General features: G+C 46.0%; 2 protein-coding genes across 3 annotated transcripts; one reads left to right on the top strand and one right to left on the bottom strand.

Annotated features, from left to right (window-relative positions):
- Nucleotides 1-521: 521 nt before the first annotated feature.
- On the bottom strand, nt 522-13,175 carry wdr81 (WD repeat domain 81). 2 transcript variants are annotated; one of them, XM_083685306.1, is made up of 13 exons: nt 12,999-13,175; nt 11,726-12,213; nt 8,069-11,540; nt 7,945-7,993; nt 7,650-7,757; nt 7,069-7,268; nt 6,534-6,715; nt 6,256-6,421; nt 5,776-5,941; nt 4,725-5,585; nt 4,323-4,468; nt 3,777-3,959; nt 522-2,659 (listed from the first exon to the last, which is right to left on the bottom strand). In XM_083685306.1, exons 2-13 carry the CDS (start codon nt 12,082-12,084, stop codon nt 2,333-2,335), a joined length of 6,219 nt encoding a protein of 2,072 aa, XP_083541432.1. In that variant the 5' UTR covers nt 12,085-12,213; nt 12,999-13,175; the 3' UTR covers nt 522-2,332. The 2 variants fall into 2 exon arrangements, with proteins under 2 accessions (XP_083541432.1, XP_083541431.1); XM_083685305.1 differs by having other exon boundaries at nt 7,945-11,540.
- A 2,438-nt stretch (nt 13,176-15,613) lies between these two features.
- slc13a5b (solute carrier family 13 member 5b) lies at nt 15,614-22,606 on the top strand (the record flags this gene model as incomplete). Its single annotated transcript, XM_083684482.1, has 12 exons — nt 15,614-15,712; nt 16,513-16,641; nt 16,760-16,896; nt 17,088-17,317; nt 17,677-17,851; nt 18,197-18,319; nt 18,469-18,681; nt 19,081-19,187; nt 19,309-19,430; nt 19,827-19,988; nt 22,133-22,270; nt 22,481-22,606. The coding sequence occupies 12 exons, from the start codon at nt 15,614-15,616 to the stop codon at nt 22,604-22,606; spliced, it is 1,761 nt and encodes a 586-aa protein (XP_083540608.1).
- Nucleotides 22,607-24,226: the final 1,620 nt, after the last annotated feature.

Here is a 24,226-nt window from a genome sequence, read left to right as displayed (position 1 = left end):
TTGAGTCTGATGCAGGGGTCAAACATGGAAGCCTAACTGGCTGTTGAACATCAGAGTGGACTTATGAAGCTGCAATATGACACAGCTGTGTGAAGCAACATGTTGATGAATTGATTGCATTGGTTAATGTGTGTTCTATCAGTTTTTGTGTGGGTAAATAAATAAAATCACATGATTAATCACAGGAAGTAACGTGGGTGAAATCACAAGCTTCTCTGCCATTTCGAGCCAATGTAAATGTGTGTAGTACTGCATAACAAAATGGGAAAAGGAGAGCACAATTGATTCAACCTGTTGTTCCTTTTCACGACTCAGCGGAAACAGTAGGCGGTATCTCTAAGTTCACATGACAGAAGCTTACAGGCATTTTTTCTGCAAACAAGAGAGGATTTTTTCCAATAAGAACCATAAGTGTTCCTCTCTTGTACCAAAGTTGATTCTGTTAGATAGAAACAGCTTCTGTTTAGGCTAAGGGCACAGGACAATTCAATCTAATTAATGTTGAAAGCTGACAAACAACAAACATTGTGTAGGCAATATTTTATTAAACCTGTTAATAAATAAAATAAGCACTTTTATTTGTGTATTTCTCTCATACATTGTTCCAATGGACATAATGGATTGACTATTTCTGAAAGCAAGGTGTTTCTTCATTGTTTTAGAAAACAAAATAATTTTGGATCATTTAAAGCACATATACAAAAGTCACAAGAAACGTTCAAAATGTTGAATGAGACAAGAGAACATCAGTTTGTTACACAACAGGATGAATGAGTCAGGGGTTAACATTTCATGTACTGCTATAGAAACTGTTGGTTGTCAGTAACAAATGCCTCTCAATGTGTATCTGACACTATTAGGCGTTAGTTCAATCACAAATTCAATGAATAATGTATTTTTCTTGCATTTCTTCCTCTGCAACATAAACTGCCTGCCAATGTGTGATTAAATATAAGGCATACTTATATCAGGTTTTTTATGTTTCTACAACCATGGGGACAACTATTCAAGAGGTATCTAAAAGCAAATCTTAAACCACTGATTAATTGTAAAACTATAGTCTTAAAGAGTTGAACTTCTGGGGTAAGCCCATTGTTGTGCTCGAGGGATGCCCAACCCCCCTCCTGGGGAGCTACTGTCCTTCAGTTTTTCCCTCCAACCCAAACCCCCAGCACAGCTGATTCAGCTAAACAATGTCTTGATGAGCTGCTGATTAGTAGAATGAGGTGTGCTAGGTAAGCGTTGGAGTGAAAACCTGCAGGATGGTAGCTCTCCAGGAAGGGGATTGGGGGGACACCTGTGCTAAAAGAATTCACCTCCGTTTGACCTTGGCACTCAGAAGCAACAGGTTGACTAATCACTTCCATAACTCCACCCCCTCGTCATACCTTACCTGGGTCTGCACTGAGAGGGTGCACGAACACTGTCAAACGAAAAGGTATCTAGTAGTTTTATTGTTCATGATTAATAAACACTGTAATTCTTGAGAAAGACATAATATGGCAAATACATACATTTAAAAAATGTTTACATCTACGAAAAACTGCATAGTTATTCAGTGCATCTGATGCATTGTGTGATCTAATGTCAGGGAAATAATGATAGGGTGCGGAGATGGGGTCAATTATTTTTAAATTCAGTCAATTCAGGAAGTAAATTACAATTAAATATTTGTATTTGAAATGATTTCTCAAAGCTTAACATTAGAGGCTTCTTATATATTTGTTTTCAAATCACTTGCTGAGTTGACTGAATTCAAATACTGAACTGAAGCCAACCCAACCCTGATAGGCTGTGACAATCTCAGAATGTCTTTTTTGGTGTTGGTATGCATCTACTGGTATTTGGGAAGTGTAAACACTACATCAGAACCTTGTTTGGGTTCCACCTTCCTGAGCAGTTCTTCTGATCCATTATTTTAAAAAGAACAATTCACCTAGTCAAGGATAAGAATTTTCATCATATAGTATCTATAGATATGTAAATGCAAAACAAATAAAAGATAATCAAGTTTTTGTTGAATTCTGGATTGAGTGATACAACAATCACAAACCCTTTATCTTATCTATTTTGGTCATTGACTACAGCCAGAGGAGCAAAGTCCTCTCAGCTCACTGCTTGAATAACTACTGTGGCGGAGCTCGGCCCTCATTCTAAAAAGGGAAGAACTTGCCTCCGGCCTCATCAGCTGGTCTAGCTTCGACCCCATACAGGGAGGAGCTGAGGCAGGCAACAAGCACCACGGGCACCGGCATGTAGGAATAGGACACTGTAAAAAGTCAATAGCGAGGTGTATAGCTATGCCAATGTGTTAGCCTATCGGCGTTAGCCTCTAAGCTAAAAGCCTGATGGCGCCGTTCTCTGAGCCCAGGAGCAGCAGCCTCTTGGTGGGCAGCACGGCCAGGCTGGTGAGGGTCCCGCGGAAGTTCTCCGAGCTGAGCTTGGTGCTGCTGGCAGGGCTGTGAGAGATGTCCATCATGGAGTACACCCCTATCTTGTTGGCCACGGTGCCAGCCACTATCTCTGGCCCGTAGAGATCGAAGGCATGGATTGGGTCGGAGGGAGACTTGTACTGGTGGAGAGGCTTGTGTTCTAGATCCTTCCACACGGTCAGTGTGTGGTCAGTGGAGGAGCTGATGACCAGGTTGCCCTCGGCGGCCTGAAAAAACAGACATGAGACACATTCAGAGACCATAGCACTGGGGTGTAAAGTGCACACTCGCAAACAGACACCCACACCTCTTCACAGGTTACTGGTTGACAGAGAGCACTCTTCAGCCTTTCATATTCTCAACCTCAACATCTTTTGGTCTATGGTACTGAGAAGCGTCAAGAGTTTCCCGCCAAAAGAGCACCTCAGCCATATCAGTGTGCTGACAAAGAAATCGATAGATATGAAAGATCATACCCATACTGGAACGACCGTGACCTCAGCAGTGTTCTACGAGCAGATGCCAAGTGAGTCGACTCTATTTGCACTGTGATTGGTGGACTCGCTTTGTGAGTGGGAGACCCGGTTCGATCCCCGCTTGAGGCTCCTGTTACACACCCCCCGTTTGCTACAATATATATGGGCCAGTGGGAATCGATGACGAAATTCTAATAAGTAACTCCTGTCCATATTTACCTGAACTTGTGCCTCCGAAGCCAGAGACACAATCCTTGACCCTGCCAACCGGGGTTAAGTAAAGTTTACTCAGCTCTAGTGCCTGGTTGACTGCTTCTGAACAAACCTGCTGGGTACAACTTTCACCCTCCCTACAAGAGGCTACATTATGCTCTCTACCAATAATATGGAGTGTCAAAATAACAAAACACTTGGCCGTAAATCTGCTTCAACTGTTGTTTATCACCCGACTGCTGAACAATTCCAAAACCGCACTCCCCTCGTCGTTGAAACGAGAGCAGGACTGGCGTGTGTCCAACATTGTGATGGGAAATGTACTCTTGCGTAACAGGAGTAGGTGGGAGCGGTGCTATCAGGCAAGGTTCAGTTGATTTCCCTCTAGTGTCGCTGTTTATGCCGCTGGTGGTAACGCGTGAATACATCATCGGAATTTGTTTGAAACCGGTGAAAGCAATCAAATAGGATATAAATAAAGTCAGACATCAAAACCTTACTGTCACGGGTGTCCATGTTTTCCCCTCCAAATGATAATCATGTAATTCATTTCAATGAGATGATCCTCATGTCCATGGTACAATGGTCTACTAAAACCAAAAAAAAAACTATCTGACAAACACACCTCACACCAAACATACACACACACACACACCTTCATTTGCAGGATGTCCCCCTCGTGAGCAGGCCAGCCCCGCAGGACCAGGCCAGTGCGTGCGTCTAGCAGCACGATGAACCCAGAGGAGAAGCCTGCGGCGACCGTGCGGCCTCCAGGGCTCACTGCCAGGTAGCGGATCAGCCCCGCACTCAGGTTGTTGTACGCCAGACGGAATTCATGCTGGGGACACAGGGAAAGAGTTGTCTGTGTCTCACACTTATTCATTACCTTTATTTATCCAGGTAGGTCACGGGGAACACAATGACAGATAGAAACTGTTGGTGTCAGTAACAAACGTAACACAAAAGTAACACAACACGGAGAACACAATGACAGACCTCACCTCACACACAGAGCAAAAGCAATCAGAGAGGAATTGGGAATAAAGCAATGGTAATTATATCCCTTACATCATTCTGATGAATAACAACACAACTGAAATAAAAATATAATGAAATAGTCACTGAAAAACACAGATTAATGTGACAACAATGAGGTCTAGGATGAAGGTTAGGATTGGTGTTTCCTGGGTGCCTTTGGTACCTGCAGGCCTGGTTTGCGTGGGTCTATAAAGCGGAGAACAGAGTCTGCACTGCCGAAGACCACGCTACAATGTGGGGCAGGCATGGTGGTCACCGCCGTGATGGGGTTCTTCCCATCCAGAGCCTCGTACGACCTGATCCGCTTGCCTAGGCAGAGGGAGGAAGAGAGAGAGTGGTATTAATACATTTCAAAGCCTTATCAGTTTTCATTTAACTGATGAGGCTTTAAACTACATAATTCACTCACTCAACTTGGGAGTTCACATCAGCCTTGATTCACGCGCACCAGCGGCACTAATCTTACTGGTCTAAGGTCTCTGGCTTTTGAGGCTCATTTACAAGTTAGTCCAGGCTCAGCTGTGTCTGAATGGGCCCTAAGGAATCTCCTATTCTTCTCTCTCACCTGTGAACTGGTCCCAGAGGTGCACCGTGCCATCACAGCTGACCACCTCCTGGAGTGCTTCCAGTTGGCCAACGTAGAACACAGACTTGCGGTGGTCCGTGTACGTCAGCCTAGGCTCCACCTCCTTCGTCCCGTCGCCGTGGTTATAGAGCGGCCACAGCTTCACCGTCTTGTCTTTGCTCCCAGACAGGAAGTAGTCCTCCCCTGCCAGTGGTGCAAGACACTTGGCCGTGCCCGAGTGGCCCAGGAAGCTCTGCAGGCGGATCTGGTGGAAGTGGAAGTGGGGGTCCTGCTGGTTGATGCCAATCTCGTACTGCCAGTAGGCCAGCCAGTTCCCCTGGAGTGAGCGTCCGCTGCGGGGGAGATCCTGCTTCAGAGCGCTGTCCTCCGGGGTGGGGCCCAGCACCCAAGAGGAGGAGGAGAAGGAGAAGGAGGGACCTGCGGAGGGAGTGGTGAAGGTGGACGCGGCTGTGATGACAGGGGGAGCATGGCTAGGGTGAGAGCATCCCCAGGTGTCTAAAGAGGCCAAGTTGGGGCTGCCGCTGACTGGCTCAGAGTCCCGGGCCACCTGGATGCGGTTGCCCACCAGATGACTGCCGAAGGTGCCAGACTCGGGCAGGGTGTCTGAGCCACCCAGGGGGGTGGAGGTGGTGGAGGGGGCAGGGAAGGGGCTTCTGCCCACGTGTCGGCCCAGGCCTGGGGAGAGGCCCATGGAGGAGGAGGGTGGGGGCAGCTCTACCCTGGACACTGCTGTGGTGGGGTTGGCATCCGGGCTGCCAGGGCTGATCCTCTCATGGTAGGACTGGGCCAACCGCCACACCAGCTCATGGTTGGGTACCAGCTTACGGATTGCTGCATCACCTGGCGTAGACCAAGAACACAACACACTGCTTTGGGAACCATTGAATGTACCTATGGGCTGTTAACAAGCCAGCATAGCACAGCTCAGTTCAGCTCTATAGTGTGATTCAGTTAATACAGTATAAATCCTTATTTTTGATCTTATTTTTCGAGGCTGACTGCTGTGTGTGTGTGTGTGTGTCTGTCTCACCTATGAGGCAGTAGAAGGGGATGTATGAGGCGTGGGCCATCTCAGGGTTAAACACAGCCTGCAGCTCCTCCAGCACCCCCAACTCGCACGTGATCTCTGTCCCCTCGGGTGTGCTCACGTCCAGCAGGGTGTATTCTCCCACCTCCCTGCGGGGGGCACTATCCACCTACACCAGAGGAAGACAGGTCAGTGGAGCTGTAGGAGGATTCAGGGTCGGGAGAGTGAGGATATCAACAAGGCATTTACATCAGTCTGAAAGGTTACTCCGATTCCAGTTTCACAGAAAAAAGTGGGTAAACTCTGGACACCACAGAAAATGAGGAATGTACAGCTAAATTCCTCTAATTTTCATAAAGGATGGACAAACGTTATTCTTCCCAAATAAAGGTGTGTAAACTCTGTTTCACTCCATTTACCCTCAACTACATTGCTGAGTATGACCCCACCAAGAAAGTGACCGTGTCAAAGTACATGTCTTACCTGTGTCTTTAGGCTGTGCAGCAGAGAGAAGACAGCGAAGAACCTGCGCAGGGTGTCAGCCATGTGCTGCTGCACCATTTCCCTGCCGATACGGAGACAGATCAGCGCCATCAGACTGAGCGTCTTCAGACACACGGCCGAGCGCGTCTGCACCCCACTGGGGAACCTAAATGAGGGGAGAGATACTTTTCGACACAGGTCTGACATACAGTATATTGAAAAATAAAATGTTAATTGAAATACTGTGGTGTGTGTGTGTGTGTGTGTGTGTCACCTACCCCATTCTGGGAGAGGTAAGCAGGTCCAGCAAGGGCAGCAGCACATCCTGGTTGATCTTCATCAGCATGTCCATGAGGGTGGTGTCCGACAGGAACACGATGATCTTCTGAGTGAGCACCACGGCCCCCAGCAGCCCTGCCTCCTTACGCGTGTTCAGACGACATGACGAGGGCGGAGATACCTGGATTGGAACACAGGGTACAGGATTGGAACACAGGGTACAGGATTGGAACTCAAATGCACAACAGAACAGGAATGTAACATTTTTCAAAAGGGGTAGTTATTGGTGTACCGACTGGAGAGAAGGTATGTGGTTAATCAAAGAAAACTGGTTTAGGGGACTCAATTATTACTATCCCTATAAACATTCCTGACGTATATTGCAAGTCAACTCCAGCAATCAATGTGAAATATACCTGTGAAGTTAACCCGAGAACGAAGACCTAGAGAACACAGCTAGAGCAAATACCGGATTAGTTCTTAACGTGTTAGTAAATGAAACAGGGAAGGAGCAAATCTAAAGTACAATTTTACCAAGTAGCCGATGTAGGGCAGGTACTGGTAGGTCAACACTGGCTCTCCATAGAGGTGGGCAATGTAGATGAGACAGTCTAGGACTGGCCCTGCTGTCTGGTCTCCTACAACAGGCTTCTTCTCATACACACTCCCCATCCCCACATGCTCCAGACTGCTCTCCTCTGATGCAGGGGCCACAAACTGGTGCTTCTCAGGGCCTATGGGTAGGAGGGAGGGACAAAATACACACAAACACACACACACACACACACACACACACAGACACAGACACAGACACAGACACAGACACAGACACAGACACAGACACAGACACAGACACACACAGACACACACACACACACACACACACACACACACACACACAGTGGGAGAAAACATTTCAAAATATAGGCACACTGAAATGAATTTGTAAGTGTGAATTACTATGGCTGATATGTCCATATTTCCACCCCAATGACAATAGTGCTTGTGTGTTATGAACAATAACATCATTCCAAAATGATATCAAAGATTCCCCTCTGTGTAGGAATTGTTGTCCCGACTCCCGTCTGTCCTTGCTGGATCATTTAAGCACTCACCTATGTAGCAGGTGGTGAGCAAGCGGAGCAGATTTCTGGCCACATATCGAGACGTCACCGTGGGTCCCAGCTTTGCAGACAGCCATCTAACTGTCTTACAGACTGTGTCTATGTGGGAACATCCGTGGCAATATTATACAGTAGACAACATGGGGTGGGACTGCAGATGGAAATTAGCTATGTAGATTTAAATGTATGTCGCTAAATACTTGTTTGTGCATGGTCCCTGACAAATAAACACATTTAAAAAAAGAGAACTGACATGAATGAGATACGTTGTTGAACGGAGTCTCACCTAGAAGAATCTTATGCTCTTTCTCCTCAGAGTCCTCCGAAGGGTCATGCTCCTCTTCCTCCTGCTCCTCATCCTCATCTCCCACCATTCTTTTCTCTGCCTCCCCCATCGCCATCCCATTCACAAACTCTCCCTCCAGGGTGGCCACTGTGGCCCCAGACTCTTCTGTGCACCCAGAGAGGGTGAGTTCTAGGCTGTGCACCCCACCCCACCCCTCCTCTGTCTCAGTTTCCTCTTCCTCCAGCTCCCCTCCCTCCTCTCCCTCGCTGGCCTGTTTCAGGTCCTGACTACTGTCAGCTGACTTCAGACTGGCTCTGTCCCGTGACGAATCAGCATCTCCGAGTGAGACTTCACTAGTGCTGCTCTTGTCACTCAGCTTCCCCACACTTAGAGACTCCTGGTCCTGCTCTTTGACTGCAGAGTTGTGGCTCTGGGGTTTCCCAGGCAGACTGACTCCGCCCGTTGCTGCCCCTGCCCCATTGTTGCCGTAGAACCCGTTCTGGAAGTCCTCCCCTTCAGACAGAAAGACCTGATCATTGAGACTGATGCCTGAGGAGTAGTCCACTAGACCTGGGTCTCCAGCCACCCCGACTCCCCCGCCTGCTCCACTGCCCCCTCCCACCTTCCCACTCACAGACCCCGAGGATGGCCCCCCATCCCTGCACTGGTAGTCTTCTTCCTCCTCCTCCTCCTCCTCTCCCAGGTCACATGCCCTACCCCTCAAGGCTTTGCAGGCCTCCCATTGGGTCCCTGCGCCTGAGCTACAGCTCTCAAATCCAGTGATGATCTGGAGCACATGGGGCAGGAGGCTGGACAGGAAGGCCTGTAGGCCCAGTCTCACGATTAGCTGAAGAACAAAGCAATCTGTGTAGAGGTAGAAGCGGCCTCGGAGGCAGCGAGGGTTCTCATACACACTGACCAGAGGCTTCAGGAGGTATTTGGCGGCGTTCCTCGGACCCAGCACCCTGGAGATGGGCTCAAACAGGTACCAGGCGGCGTACACGGAGGTGGACTCCTCTAGCATGAGCGCTAACACAAAGGGAAGGAGGATCTCCAGACCCTCGGCTGTGATGTCACCTTGTAACAGTGTCTCCAGCTGCTGCCACAGGTGGAACACCACATCGCGGCCTTGCAGGCTGCAAGTGGTCTCCATCTTGGTGTGGTAGGAGTAGATGAAATGGTGAAGAGCAGGGAAATAGGTGGGAAAGGGCAAAGGGGAGAGGACAGGGCTGAGTAACTGAAAGGGGTTTGGGGGAGGGAGACCTTCATAGATGGGGTCGTATTTAAAAATAAGTGGACTAGGAGGACAACCTGATTTCTCTACATAGGCTTTCGATGAGGAGTGTTTGCGCAAATGTAGCAGCGTCTCCAGAGCGTGATGCAATGGCAGTGGCACGTCACGGAGGCTAGAAGAGCATAGCTTTATCACCGCCTGGAAACGTTCTCTCAGTGGGGTGCCCGGTTTTACACCTCGCAGTTTAGACAAGTAGAATATCTCTGCGATTAGGACACCTAGTGCCTGCATGTCCCTCTGGTAGAGCTCTGTGAGGGAGGGGAGTGACTCTACAGCCACCCTCCCTTCTCCACCCTCCGTACTGGACTCTGAGGAGTGCCAAACTTGTGCATGCAGACTCTTCACTAGGAAGTTGTTCAGTTTCTCTAACTCCTCGAGGGGTTGTAAAGGGCTGAACCCTTCCGGCAGGGTGATCTTGAAGTCCTCTGTGTTGGTGGTATTTACACTCCCCTCCACTCCCCTCCCTGTGTTTCTGACCCCTCTCTGTAACATGGCATTGCGTATGCCAGAGCCAAGGGCATTACCTGCCCCCTCACTGGGAGACTGAGATACCACCATGGCTGGGTGTTCCCCTCCTGTCTTCCCTCCTGCTGTGCTGATGAGTGGTAGTGGGACAGAGGAGGTGGTAGAGCTGGAGGCACCAGTGGATAGTGAGTCCAGAGCCTCCATGCCTTGTTCAAGTTCTTCATCTCTGTCCACCAGGGTCCAGCCGCTGGACTCGCACCCCGTCGCTTCAGGGACCATCCCATCCACAGCGTCTCTCATGGAGTTGATCAGGGGGATTTGCAGAGAAGGCACGTTGAGAGACGCCGGGCCCAGGATAGGGGGTTCAGGTGGGGAGTACTGGTAAGGCGCAAGGCGGGGCGGGTGGGGCTGGTCAAAGAGTTGCACTACGCCGTAGCTGGTGAGATGGGTGTGGTTGTCTACCAGGTGCAGGCACACGTTCTTGGCTTTGACGGCTTCTTTACCTGACAGCTTGTAGCCGAACGTGAGGTCTATCCAGTGATGCAGCTGCTGGGACACCTCTCTACTCTCCAGGAGGCGTCTGTGCACCTCTACAAACTCCTCACAGGAGGTGCACCACGGCGGAACATCTAGGTCCGGCATGTCTGGATGGATGGAGCGGAATATAGAAGGATCTGTGAAGAACTCCGGAATGCACTCGTCCGGGGTCCAGCTCTGGATGCGTTCCATACTGGCGGGGTATTCATTTGGTTCCCATTGGGACCTCACGTGGCTACACAGCACTGACCTGGCCGTCTGGCGAGCCTTGTAGACATAGTAGGTGATGTCCGACAGCACGTCTGAGATGTGGTGGGGCACGTGGAGGTGGTCAGACTGTCCAGAACCACCAGGCCCGACAGACCCACCCAGGTCTCCAACGACACCGCCTCCCCCACCTCCGTTAGCCACTGCGGCTGCCAGTGCTTCTTTGGTCATCTCATAAGTAAAATCCAGCTGCTTGTCCCCTTTGTTCAACCTGAACTTGGACCTCCGGAGGTCTCTGAATCTCCCGAATGGCACAGTGAAGTCCACTACCCAAGGTAGGACTGGGTGGTAGTTTGGGTCCCCCTCCCGCCTTCCAGCTAGCCTGTTCAACTCCATCAGGTAGCGAAAGTTGCTGACTCGGCCGTGGACCCAGTCAAGGACCAGGGCTTTAAGCTCGACAAAGCAATCTCTGCACAGCCTCTTATTGTCACCACTCATACCTGGACTCTCCCTCACCTGGACACCTCTTGGCACTTGCCCCCCAGTGACATAGTTCTCTGTGTCCCTGTCCTCCCCCAGGTCCTCATAATGGGCCAGGCTGAGCCTGAGACGGCTGCAGAGCCTCTCATCTACTGCTATATCCTGGAGTGAGAGCTCTCCGCAAGACAGACCTGAGGCCTGACAGGCCTGTAACGCTATTGTTAACTGGTAGAGGATGAACAGCACTTTGGCGTGGCTGTTGGCCAGCTTGGCTGGGCTGTAAGAGACAATGTCGTGAAGCGAATACTGGGTGTAGGGTAGAATGACATAGAGCATCTCTGCTGACTCCAGCAGGCACTCAGCAGGGAGTATGTTAGGACACAGATGGTCTGAGTGGTGTTTGGAGGAGGAGGAGGAGGATGAGAATGGGATCTCTTTCTCCTTCTCTCTGGCAGGGGAGAGGGACGGTGACACGCGGTCTGTTGAGATGAACGTAGAGCAGAAGAGCCTCTGCAGCGCTTGGCGCACAGAGTCTATGGCTGCCACATGCATTTGCTCCGTGACCCCTGCATATGGCTGCACGTAACAGTGATGAGCCTCACGCCACAGGTTTCTGTCAAATAACCAAAACAAAACAGCTATGAGTAATGTACTACTGAATGGTTTTATTGTAAGGTGACTAGAGAAAATACCAAAATAATTATTATATTACTATGCATACGCTTACGTTATATTATGTTAAATCCTCAGTCACCATGAAAAAGGTTTTACGCTAAACTAACAGAGACTGTATAATACCTCATATTACGTTGCGATACCCCTTGCATTACTTTCATGAAGGAGTCTTGGGAACCCCCCTCTCCAGGCCAGCCTGGGTCTCTGGCCAGCCTATAGCTTAGCTTGCTTTTCCTCACACCCACAATGCACACTCGAGTCCAACCAGGAGGCAGCTTCACCAAGGATCGCTGGAGGTAATTGCGAATCTCTGCTTCACTGATGCTCTCAGCGCGAGCACACCGGGTGACTCTCCTCTCCCTAAGGCCCATCACCCAGCGGGTCGGGACAAGAGCCACCAGCTCCTGAGGACGAGGCCCTGGACCCAGCTGTCGGTGGTCCACCCCGAGGTCCCTCTCCACGGCCGACACTAGCCACTCCATAGTGACTCTGCAGGGCCTGGCAGGATTGACACACTGTCCAACTGCCTCCTCAAAACCAGACAAAAACGTATGCCTCACGTCTCCATGGAATGAGCAAGTGCTGACATCAGGAGTGGAACTGGTGCCTGTCTGTGAAGACATTCAAAACAGAATTAAAAAAGAGTTTTAACATCCAGGTAATAGGATTGCATTATAAGTGTACACAGTATTGTATTCAGGACAGCAACAGCTGTCATTCTTTTTAAAATGCAATTAATGAAAGCTGAGAGGATGTAAAGTTATTGAATGCACATGACTACTGCTTAATCCACGAGCTTGACTTTTTTTCAATGTTACTGTCTTGTTAGGCTAAACCCTGCTCACATGACTTCATAGCCCCTCTCCAGTGGCCTTCCAGTGAAATAGAAGTGCTTACTAATCAACTGTGAGTGTTGCCAAATAGTTCTCTTCCTCTTTGGTGCTGCAGAGGATTCATATTCAAGATACAGGTTGTGTATAAAAAGTTTAGAGAAGGAAGTGGATTGTTTTTCCTCTTTCTTTCCCTTAAACTAATCAGATTAAAACGAACTCTGCATGCATGACAGCACGCATAAACGAACGTGTAATGAATGAAAGCATGATTGAAATGAAAATGCAATGAGACCAAGAATCGATCCGACATATCACATATGACAGAACTCTAGATAGCTAGCTACCTGGATATAGCTTCTGCGAGCTAGTTTATCTAGCGAGTTGACTAGGTTTGAAAGTTATAGCCTCTCAATACAGATCCATTTATTCGATAGTTATCATTCCCAAACCCCCTGTGATATGACAGAAAGTGCAGGAATAATATAGCTAGAAATGTGGTTTTCTTGACAGCTAGCTAACAAGCTAGTCCATCTAAATCGCTGTTTGAGCTCGACCTCACGTACCTGTGTGTGACAGCCTATACAATGTCAGGTTCCATGCTGAATCCAAAATAAATGATTAAATTTGAGTATCAGCACAGGAATATGTACTGTTTATTATACAATATTGTTAAACTGACTATCTAAGAATCAGCCGATTATGTGTTGTTCTCTGCTAGGAGCCATGTTGTTGAATCGGAAACTCACGTGACTCAACTACCCCATACGCGCGCGCTCATGTGATTCCTTCAGGCGTTGGGACCACGAAGCAAATGTCTGTCAAGTGATGCCAATGCTGTTTATAATAGGACTTTGCTATTCTTTTCATTTTGTCTAATGCATTTAATGTAGGCTTACATAACAATGCATTCAATTGGTCTGACCTGTAAAGCGTTATAGTTCTAGGAGAGACCAACACATGTTCAGTTTGCATCCTGAATAAAGATGTCATCATCGCTCCACTTTACAAATAAGTTATTTCCTTATTTCCTGTGACTTTCGAAGATTCCTTTAGCATAGGCTAACAACAATTTAGCTGTGGCTTGGAAGTCAATCCACAAGGTGGCAGTGTAATGTCCTTTTTATTCACAGGTTACATCAATTGCTGTGTTGTAGTTTTTCACAGGGTGTGCTTTGATGTCGTTTTTGTGGTGAAGTTTTTCTTTCTTATATGAGGCTTCATGCATTTGCATGCATTTTTTCGAACTGTAACTTCGTAACTTTATAATTTGCAATAACCACAATACTTACATTTGTAAACTGTAAATGTCTCAGACATTTAGGTTTTTTAGGATTCATTCTTCAAAGGGTCCTTCTACAACGACAGCCAAACAACCCTTCCCCCCCCCCCCCCCCTTTTTTTTTTTTTTTTTTTTTTAAAGTGTAACGGTATCTGAAAAATCACTTGAACAACCATTGACTAAGCACAAACAGTTTCAATTTTGTCGAAGTTGTTATGACATTCAGTGTAATAACATGACTCGCTTGCCTTCAAAAGAAGCAGAAATCTGACTGGTCATGAAACCGATATGTCTGAAGACTGACAATTACCGACACAAATTAAGAGTTGTTCAGCCCACCACCAAAGCAAACCACACTCATTACTGTCAACACAGGCACAAAAGACTTCTATAGAGAAAGGACACAGAACATTTAGACACTTGGCTCATCATACAAATGTTAATTTATGTTGGTTCATCTGCCATGCATACCAACGACTCTCTGGCAAGAAGAGCAAATAAAGTATAACACTAGGATCTCATGATTAAGGTTTGTGTAATTGATTTCTCTGACACGAAAAATGTGTTATAACTATGTTGCACTGCATTATGTTTAAATAAAGTGCATGTTTGTTGTCATGTATGTTTCTGTCAATGGGCACTATGTACAGTATAACAAAGTCCATAACAAATAGTTTATTGATAGCCATTGACCAGGAGTATACATGTAGGCAAATCAGTCCAACCCCCATTAAAAGGGAGCAATCGACAAGTCAATAATAACATCAAAGTATATGTCAGGAGTTGTCTCTCAAATTCAATCAAATAAAGATACTTTTCAGTCCAGGTGTTGAATTCAATATCCCCCCTGAAACGATTGTAATGGAATTGAACTGTGCTCTCTTCATTAGCATATGCTTGATTTTGTTAAATGCAAGCTTGAGGGGAAAACGTAATGTTGGTGAGTCTTTAACTGGTACACTGTATTTAATATATTCCATTGAAATAGTGTGGCAAAATTGTTTACAAATACATTGTACCGTTACTGGCTATAATTCATATGTGTTCTCTGAACTCTAATGAGTTCCATATAGCTCCATTAAGACTTCCATTAAGACTTATTACCGTTTTCGCGGCTTCAAGGTAAAAGCGCGAGTTAAAACATTAATGAAAAGTGATGGGATCACAATATTTTCTCTTATTGTTGCTAAAATAATCACACAAAAAACCCAGCAGAAAGTATATACAATTATATAAATTGAGCTTTAAAATTTACATATTGGTGGAATTGTACACATGCCTATTATATTTGTATAAACTGGACTGTACAGAACTATTTTTCAAAGATTTCAATACATCTCTGGTACCACTCTACTCTGGAACACTTCTAGAATGCATATCAGATCTGATTGTTATATTTTAAGATACACATTAAAACTCCACCGTGAACTGGATATGACCGTGTCAGGGTCTGTCAAATGTCAGAATCAGATCAAAGACTAGCGGGTCAAGTATTGCACATTTTGCAGTTGTGAACGGTGGTCGTTATACTTAGCAACCTAGAGACTTCAGCAAGAAAATAATTGCATTAAAGATGGATTACACACTTACACACTCACACAAATCACACTCTCTCTTGCCCTCTCGTTCTCTCTCGTTCTCTCTCGTTTTCTCTCTCTCTCTCTCTCTCTCTCTCTCTCTCTCTCTCTCTCTCTCTCTCTCTCTCTCTCTCTCTCCCTCTCTCTCTCTCTCTCCTCATTATGTTTTATGAGTCTCTTCTCACTCCTATTATCTGCTGTGGGACTCCCCCTTCCCCCCCCCCCCCCCCCCCCCCCCCCCCCCCCCGCCACACTCGCGGCGATGTAAAAGGACGGTCCTTAGTGCAGGAACTTTCTTTTCCTTCGTTTTCACTGAAGTCAAATGGCATTTCTGAAACAGCTTCGATATCTGAAGAATGAGATCATTCTGTTCGTTACCCCGTTTATTCTCCTCCCGCTTCCTTTAGTCATCGGAACCAAGGTATTTACATTTTACAACTGTAGGTCTTACATTGTTGGTGTGCAGCATAGCATTGAGTGACCTGTCAGCAGCTAATTCAACCTGTGTTCTACTATATGATGTAGTTTATGTTTAAATAAGTCAATAAACACTATTTCGACAATTTCGGGGGATTTCATAATTGCGTCAGATGCAGTCATTGCATTTACCTGTAGTTGAATTGTGTTGGTGCGGGACAGAATCACTAAATTTAGTTCTCTTCAAATTGCGGAGGAGGGAGGCTACAATCACACCATGGGAACCATCCAGGGGGCTGTTTCTAAGTAATACTGTTGTTTTAACGCTTTATTGTTGATATGGCAGGTCATGTCCAGCATGGGAACATAAGTCCTCCTGTCTCATCAAGTGAGAGATACTAAGAGAATGCTACTGAGAATACTACTGAGAATGTCACCTCAGTGCTGATATGTGTGGCCTGGCAAGTGTTATAAATTGGAGGCAATCAGGTGACTCAAAACAATGAGCAAAACACAGGTTGATCTTTAACCGCAATCTCCTTATCTCAGTCCAATCTCAGGATTACGTAATATGGACACTTGATGTTTGAGACAGTCCCATCTGCGACACCTCTAGTCCCAAACTATTGAGCAAGCCCTTTTACTCTAAGTCCAAGGTGTTGTGGTGTGGAGATTATGCTGACCTGCTTGGTGCTGTTCTCTCTCTCTCGGTGTGTGCGTGTGCACGGGTGTGCGTGTGCACGGGTGTGTGGATGTGTGTGTGTGCGTGCGTGCGTGCGTGCATGCGTGCCTGTGTGTGTACAGGAGGCACAATGTGCCTATGTGATCATGTTGATGGCAGTGTACTGGTGCACAGAAGCTCTACCCCTGGCTGTCACAGCTCTACTCCCAGCCATCCTCTTCCCCATGTTCGGCATCATGCAGTCCAAAGACGTAAGAAAGCCTCTTCAACACAACACAATCAACACATGAATGACTGCATTATCATCTCATCATCAACACATGACACATTACAGTGAGTGAGTCACTTGAGTCTGTGGTTGTCTTTCAGGTGTGTATGCAGTACCTGAAGGACACAAACATGTTGTTTGTTGGTGGCCTGTTGGTGGCAGTTGCAGTAGAGCAATGGAACCTGCACAAGCGGATTGCACTGAGGGTGCTGCTCATCGTAGGAGTGCGCCCAGCTCTGTGTGTGAACCTCCACTGACTAACCACAACAATAGCCCCCACCATGTTTGCGACATTGCATTCTAAAGAGATATGTTATCCACGTCTAGATAAGAGCTATCAGTTCATCTTTACAACCACAGTTACAAGTGTTATTGTTGTTGTTACCATTATATATTGACAGAAGTTCTGATATGTTCCTCTCCTCCTAGTCTGATGCTGGGCTTCATGGGTGTTACGGCCTTCCTCTCCATGTGGATCAGTAACACAGCCACAACGGCCATGATGGTGCCCATCGTGCAGGCAGTGCTGGAGCAGCTCAACACCCACAGCGATACAGAGATGCCCCAGATCCTCAGCACTGAAGAGGAGCAGGCCCAGCCAGTAGAGACTGAGAGCAAACTCCCAGCAGGACAGCCAGGGAAACAGGGGGAGGGGCCAGGTGAGCAGAGGGGGGGGGGGGGGAGGCATTGTCACAGAGTACGACAGTTGCCTCTGCACTGATTGAGGCTCTGAGCATTGCAAAGGAATAACGCCACCTGTCGCAAGACAATAGGGAAAGGGGGCAAATACATCTGAACAGTGCATTTGTGAGTGTTCTGAAAGTGATCATTAAAAAAAAGCACTTGGGGAGAATGTAACAGTTTATAGTATACTCAATAAAACAAGTTCTACCTAGAACCAAAAGTGTTCCTCAGAGGGTTTATCCGACAGGAACAATCAGAAGAAATTATTTTTTTCCTGACATGCAACTTATTCGGCCATATTGACCTCCTGTCTCCATCTCCATTTGACCACCAGTGGTGGTGACCTGTTTAGATGTGACGGTAGAGGCTGCTCGGCGGGAGGAAGCAGCAGAGAGGAAGAAGATGTGTAAGGGGATGACACTGTGTGTGTGCTACGCTGCCAGCATCGGTGGCACTGCTACCCTCACAGGGACCGGCCCCAACCTGGTGCTCAAGGGCCAAATGAACCAGTGGGTACAACCTTAGCCCCGGATTGTCTTCAGCAGGGTTGAGGTCATATGATCTCAATTCAGGAAATTATTTGAGATCACAATAAAAAAACATCTCTCATTTTCAGTTTTGAAAATGAGTGTACAATCAGTTTATTGTAATTTAATGGGTGTCAATCACCAAAGAAAATGTTGGGATGACCACGTTGTTGTTTTTTGAATCCCAGATTGCCCCTTTAAATGTACTTCCTGAATTGTTTGAGCTGAAACTCGATCGAAATCAATGCATCTTCTATGTCATATCACAAAGCTTTGCCTTAATATGATTAGATACAGTATTTTACTTCATTTTTGTGTTTACCTCAGGCTCTTTCCTCAAAATGGAGACGTCATAAACTTTGCCTCCTGGTTCGGCTTTGCTTTCCCCAACATGATCCTCATGCTCACCCTGTCATGGCTCTGGCTACAGTTTGTCTTCATGGGATTCAAGTAAGTTTTTGAGGCTGATAGCCTAAAAACCTTTTAAAAAGTTGGTAACACTTTACGTAGAGTAACAGTTATAATAAATTATAATGCATTCATGATATAAGCATATCCAGAAAGAACCTCACGGCTCCTCTTGTTCCTTACCTCTGCAGCTTCAAGAAGACATGGGGTTGTGGAGCAGTGAAGACAGAGAAGGAGATTGCTGCGTTTAATGTGATCCGCGAGCAGCATCGCCAGCTGGGTCCCATGTCGTTTGGGGAGCTGAGTGTCCTGGGTCTCTTCACTCTGCTGGTGGTGCTGTGGTTCACCAGAGACCCTGGTTTCACTGCAGGCTGGGCCACACACGTCTTCAACTCCGACTCAGAGTGAGGCCTAATGGATTACACAAGCAATACTATACATACAATACATAGCACACTCTTAGAAAAAAATGTTTAACAAATGTTCTACGAGTGCAATATCATTTAGACCACATATATATAGTATAGTATATATATATATGTAAGACGGATAAGAAACATAAAATATTCACTTTCCATGAAGTTGTTAACGAGATTATAAAGACAGGAAAGTAAGGAGGAGAAGGTATGTCAGCAGGACATGGGCTGGATTCCAACCCATACCAACACGGGCATATGTGTTCACAGTAGGCCATCGTGCGAGACCACTGGACCACCCCAGGCCACCAACACCTAATTTTGGAAAATGCTTTGTGTCTGAATGCTTATAGATCGTCACCGTGCTTATATCCCTCCAATGCCCAGATATGTAACTGACGCTACAGTGGCAGTCTTCGTCGCTGTCCTTCTCTTCGTCCTGCCCTCCAAGGCACCCAGCTTCTGTCCCTGGATGTCCCGTGGCTCTGATACAGGTGAACCCTATTAGTAACCAGACCTGGGTTATGGATACAGTTCCACTTCATGCACTTGAATAGATATGCATATGTCGCTATTTTCTACTCCACTATCTTACCATGCTTTGACTGCACACAGAGCCCCAGCACACAGCTGACCCCACACCGGCCCTGCTCACCTGGAAGGTGGCTCAGAAGAAGCTGCCCTGGAGCATCGTGCTTCTCCTAGGGGGAGGATTCGCTCTGGCCAAGGGCAGCGAGGTGTGAGCCAGGGGGAATATGTCTACTGTACATGGGGAGAGAAAGTGTAGATGTCTATGTGTTAGCCCATGAGTAGCCTTGGTAAACAAGCTATATAGCTGTAAATCGTGGGAATCATTGTAACTAGTCTGGCAGTATATCTGGTGCTGTAATGGGCTTTAGGCATTACAGGGCTGACCCGAACCGTACTGTGCTGGCTCGGATCATTCCTTTTCACATGGTCACAACAACTGTGGTAGTTGTGGTAACTGTGGTAACTGTGGTAACAGTAGATGCATATCAGTCCAGCACAGTACAGCTCAGCTCGGTTTGGCCCTGTAGTGTAATTAGGTTATACCGTAAGAACAGCATGACTGTCTAATGGTATAGATGATATCGTTGTATGTGCCCTTGCAGGTATCAGGGCTGTCCAAGTGGTTGGGTGATCAGATGACTCCTCTGCACACCATTCCTCCTTGGGCCATCGCTGTCATCCTGTGTCTTCTGATTGCCATCTTCACAGAGTGTACCAGCAACGTGGCCACTGCCACCCTCTTCCTGCCTGTCCTAGCCTCACTGGTAAGGTTCAAGACACAGCTCAGTAATGGCAACACAATTACAGTAAACAACTGGAAGCAGGGTTACAATCAGTGCTTGAGTTGGGCGAGAACACACCTCAAATTTTCTACTGCTTGACCACCGGTACTGGTACTGGTACTGGTACTGGTACTGGTCCTCTGTGGCTCAGTTGGTAGAGCATGACGTTAACAAAGCTAAGGTTGTGGGTTTGATTCCTGCTGGGACCATATATACTGAAAAATGTATGCACTCACTGCAATGTAAGTTGCTTTGGATAAAAGCGTCAGCTAAATGGCATATATATATATATATTATGAAATGAGTTCTATTTCAAGCACAGGTCACAATTGGGAACACTACACTTGACACTCAGACACTTGCAGTACATGCAGCACTTGACAGTGCACTTGTATCTGGCCCCAACAGCGTCTTGATGTGAAGCACTTCCCAATGGAAACCGACTGAAAATGCTCCCCAATTGGAGTCCAGCATTGGAACTACTCCCAGGGGAAGCCGGCCTACTGTAGAATCCCTTGTCTGGTTGCCCTGGCCTCTAGTTACCCATTTGGGCTGAATGTGTTTGGTCCCCTTCCCTGGGCCCCTCCTCCCATTAGGCATTTTGCCAAACACACAAATTCAGGCCAGTGTCTTGTAGTGGTGCCCATCCACCTCCATCCACGCTGAAGAATGGTGTCACTGTGCCCAGTAGTCAAGCAGTGTGAGGGCTGTGAACACCAGGGCTGGACCGGGCCAGAATGTGCCAAGCAGGGGTATTGTGAGAGGGATTTATTCAGGGCAGAGCCAAGGGAGCACACAAGAGTGGCAGTACTCACATTTGGAAACGGGGAAGAAGAGAGGGGAAACAGAGAGGCGGATTGGACCAACTACATTCAGACAAGGGTGGGGAGGAAGCACTGCCAGGGCTGGTGCTTATGTGTCTGGCTACATGTCTCTGTCTGGGATGTCTTTCCAGCCTGTTATAATAAAGCAACTCATCATATAATTAATGATAACATGCATTAAGAAAGAGCATGACAGCATAAAGGAGACACTTGTTATTGATATGAAAAGTATTTTCATATCAAACCACATACTTGTGGACAAATGGTGAGACAATTTCTTAGATGCCCACATTGTACTGTATTGTACTGTAATCTTTTTCTGCACTTACAATGTGGTTCTATGCCAGCCATGTTTTCTTCTTTTGTGGCTCGTTTGAAATTCTTGTTTTCATGAGTCAGACCCAAAACATACCATCTTGAAGAATGACATCCTAATTACGCCCACCTAATGAAGGTTCTGAACATAGAATTACGAACACTTAAATCTAAGAGTTGTGATTCAGTGATTACGGTGCAGAAAAACAAGTGTAGTTAAAATGTAATTTTGTGTTTTGTTGTTTTATAGAATGAAGATATTATTTTTGACAAAGATCCGCTATCAATTAAAACATGCTATTTTAACCACCTTTACCACATAATCAAAAAAGGGCTTGCTACTTTTTTGTCCCCTGTTAGCGTGTTCACATGTGAAGCTGAAGGTGGAAGACAGACAGGCAGACAAAAGGACAAAATCTAATCTAATTTGCCCACAACCATATCAACTAAAGAAAGTATTTCCCAGTGTTTTACACAACAGTAGAGGAAAGGGGTAGAAAGACATTTCTGGCTGCAGATACCACAAAAAACATCACGAAATACTGTAGGGACTGATTAAAGGTGTTAATGGTGTAAGTGTGTGTCTATTTTGTCTTCTGCATTTTGTTTGGAGTTCAGTGACTTTATTAGGTGTTTTTTGTTTTTAAATGTGACATTTGCCCCAGCCTACTCTGACAATTAAGATCAATACTGTGATCCTAGATCCTCTTGAGAGACCTTCACATTTAGTAGACAGGTCTAAGTTTCTGACATAAAAAAATGACTAGGTTAAGTGTTCTCTGACTAATAGAGTTTTTTTGCCCCGTACTGTCATGTTTTTGCGTTTGCCCCCTACTGTCATCAAGACAGTACTGTCTGGCCTCCATTTTGCTCGAGCTAAATTGGAGTTTTGAATGCTGCAGCTCGCCATTTCAGGGTGTACAATACATTCTCACACTGTTGACTCAACCTCTGTTAATCATGGGGCCCTCTGTGTGTTTATTTCAGTCCCAGTCCATTGGAATGAACCCCCTGTACGTCATGGTGCCCTGTACTCTCAGTGCCTCGTTTGCCTTCATGCTGCCCGTGGCTACACCACCAAATGCCATCGTCTTTTCTTATGGCTACCTCAAGGTTTCAGACATGGTGAGTTTACACACACACTTACAGTACTAACCCTAACCCTAACCTTAAGTACAGTGTTAGTACAGAGTATTACAAGATTAATTACACTACAATTATAATTGAACAGTAATACAAACTTTATAATGTAAGATGTGACCGAAAATACAAATACAAATGTCCATTTCCCTGTGATTATGGACAATAATGTGATGTTCTCCTCTTCTCGCGCAGGCCAGGGCGGGTATAGTCATGAACATTATAGGCATCCTCTGCATCACTCTGGCCATCAACAGCTGGGGCAGGGCTATGTTCAACCTGGACTCCTTCCCCACCTGGGCCAATACCACAGCCGTGTGAGGGCCTGATAGGCCAGGCCGTGGGACGCACACACAGGGCCCCTGTCCTTCCCATCCCTTACCATCCACAAGAGCCAGGGACCCCAGGGAGAGAAAGGCACTGTGACGAGGCGCACTGGTTTTCGTTTGGAATGAAAGCAACTGGGTGTATTATTACAGTGGACACGGATGGATCATGTTGTGGAAAGACAGGATGGATGGATGGATGGGTAACACAAGAGAGATTAATGATGAAGGGTGAAAAGGGTGATGTATTTTCATTACTGCAATGTATGGTCTTAAACATTGCCCTACAACACACAGTAATGGATACCCCATCTGTCAATTGTTTAGAAATGCCCAAGACAGTGTTTATCCCCCTCAAATGACCATTTTCTCAATTTCATAAGTAGACGTAGCCCCAGCCTACAATACCGCCTTGTCTTTATTAGTTTGTATTCATTCTAGCATTTTAGATGGTTTAATCAATGTTTGGCTAAATAAAATACAGTTTCTGTCTCAAGGCCCAGGGTTGCATTGATAGAGTTTTATTTGCACAATGTAGCAGAGACACCTCTGAACTACAGTTTGTGTCATTACCAAACATGTACAGTACGCTCTCTCCTCTCCTTGCTAATCTAGCCTGAGATTAACTTGTTCTGATTGTGCTAGTACTTTCACATTACATTGATTACTGAAACATGACGCTTTGTACTTACGTCACTTGAACTTTGAATACTGTATCACTGTATATACAACTTGAAATCCCTTTTTACATACTTGAAAGTGTAAACACATTGATTTCTCTGATTTGTGAACATACTATGGTTATTTAGTTCAATCTGTGTTAATATCTTGGGATTTAAAATATGTAATATCAGTAATGTAGGTTTAAATTAGAATCTAGCCTAAGGCTAGATCTCGGCTAGATTCCAATTTAAGCCTATATTACTGATTTTACAATTTTGAAATCCCAAGATATCAACACAGATTGAACCAAATAACCATAGCATGTCCAAATATTACATCCCATAAATATTATTTATATCTATGAGATGTAATATAGCTGGTTTATTTTTGTATGGTGTTTACCACCGCACACTGTTATATAGAATTGAAATACCAAAATGTCAATGAAATGTTTGGGCTGCTTGTTTATGTAGTGCCTTTATGGGCTCATGCATCAATACCAGATCTCACTGATTTATTCAACTGTGACAAACTGATTGTGTGAAACAAGTGGAGAGGGAAATAAAAATACATATTGATCTTTAAGCCCAACAAATCCAAACATATCTTTGTTCATAACGCTTTTTCTCAAGTTATTTCTTTCTTACCAAGAAATTCAGCCTGTTACGATTCCTTGAGAATACATGTTACCTTAATTTAGCTCCTTAAAACTAACTTGCATGAGTTACAGAATGAAATAAGAAATGGTTGGTTGTCTTGGCTAAGGAATCTGCACAAATAACCCTTCAAGTACAGGAGAAATCCCTTCAAGTATGGGAATATATGAATGTCTTGTTAAAATCCCACATGAAATGCAGGAAACACTGTGAAATTACACCACATTTCTTCCAAAGTACTGCCAGGAACATGACCATAGCATTGTGCCCTTTTTATATATAGGAACGGACAGCCT

Source organism: Argentina silus, assembly GCF_951799395.1.
Source record: "Argentina silus genome assembly, chromosome: 14".
In the NCBI taxonomy this organism is placed as follows: domain Eukaryota; kingdom Metazoa; phylum Chordata; class Actinopteri; order Argentiniformes; family Argentinidae; genus Argentina; species Argentina silus.
The sequence above is the reverse complement of the archived record's forward strand: the minus strand, read 5'-3'. Positions and strand labels throughout refer to the sequence as shown.

Excerpts from the sequence above, each read along its gene's own strand:
- wdr81 (XM_083685305.1), bottom strand. The coding sequence starts at position 12,084 with ATGGAGTGGCTAGTGTCGGCCGTGGAGAGGGACCTCGGGGTGGACCAC. Across the intron at positions 6,422-6,533 it reads CTTACCTCTCCCAGAATGGG|GTTCCCCAGTGGGGTGCAGA; the intron begins GTAGGTGACACA and ends CCCCTCATTTAG. Across the intron at positions 2,660-3,776 it reads GGGACATCCTGCAAATGAAG|GCCGCCGAGGGCAACCTGGT; the intron begins GTGTGTGTGTGT and ends CTGTTTTTTCAG.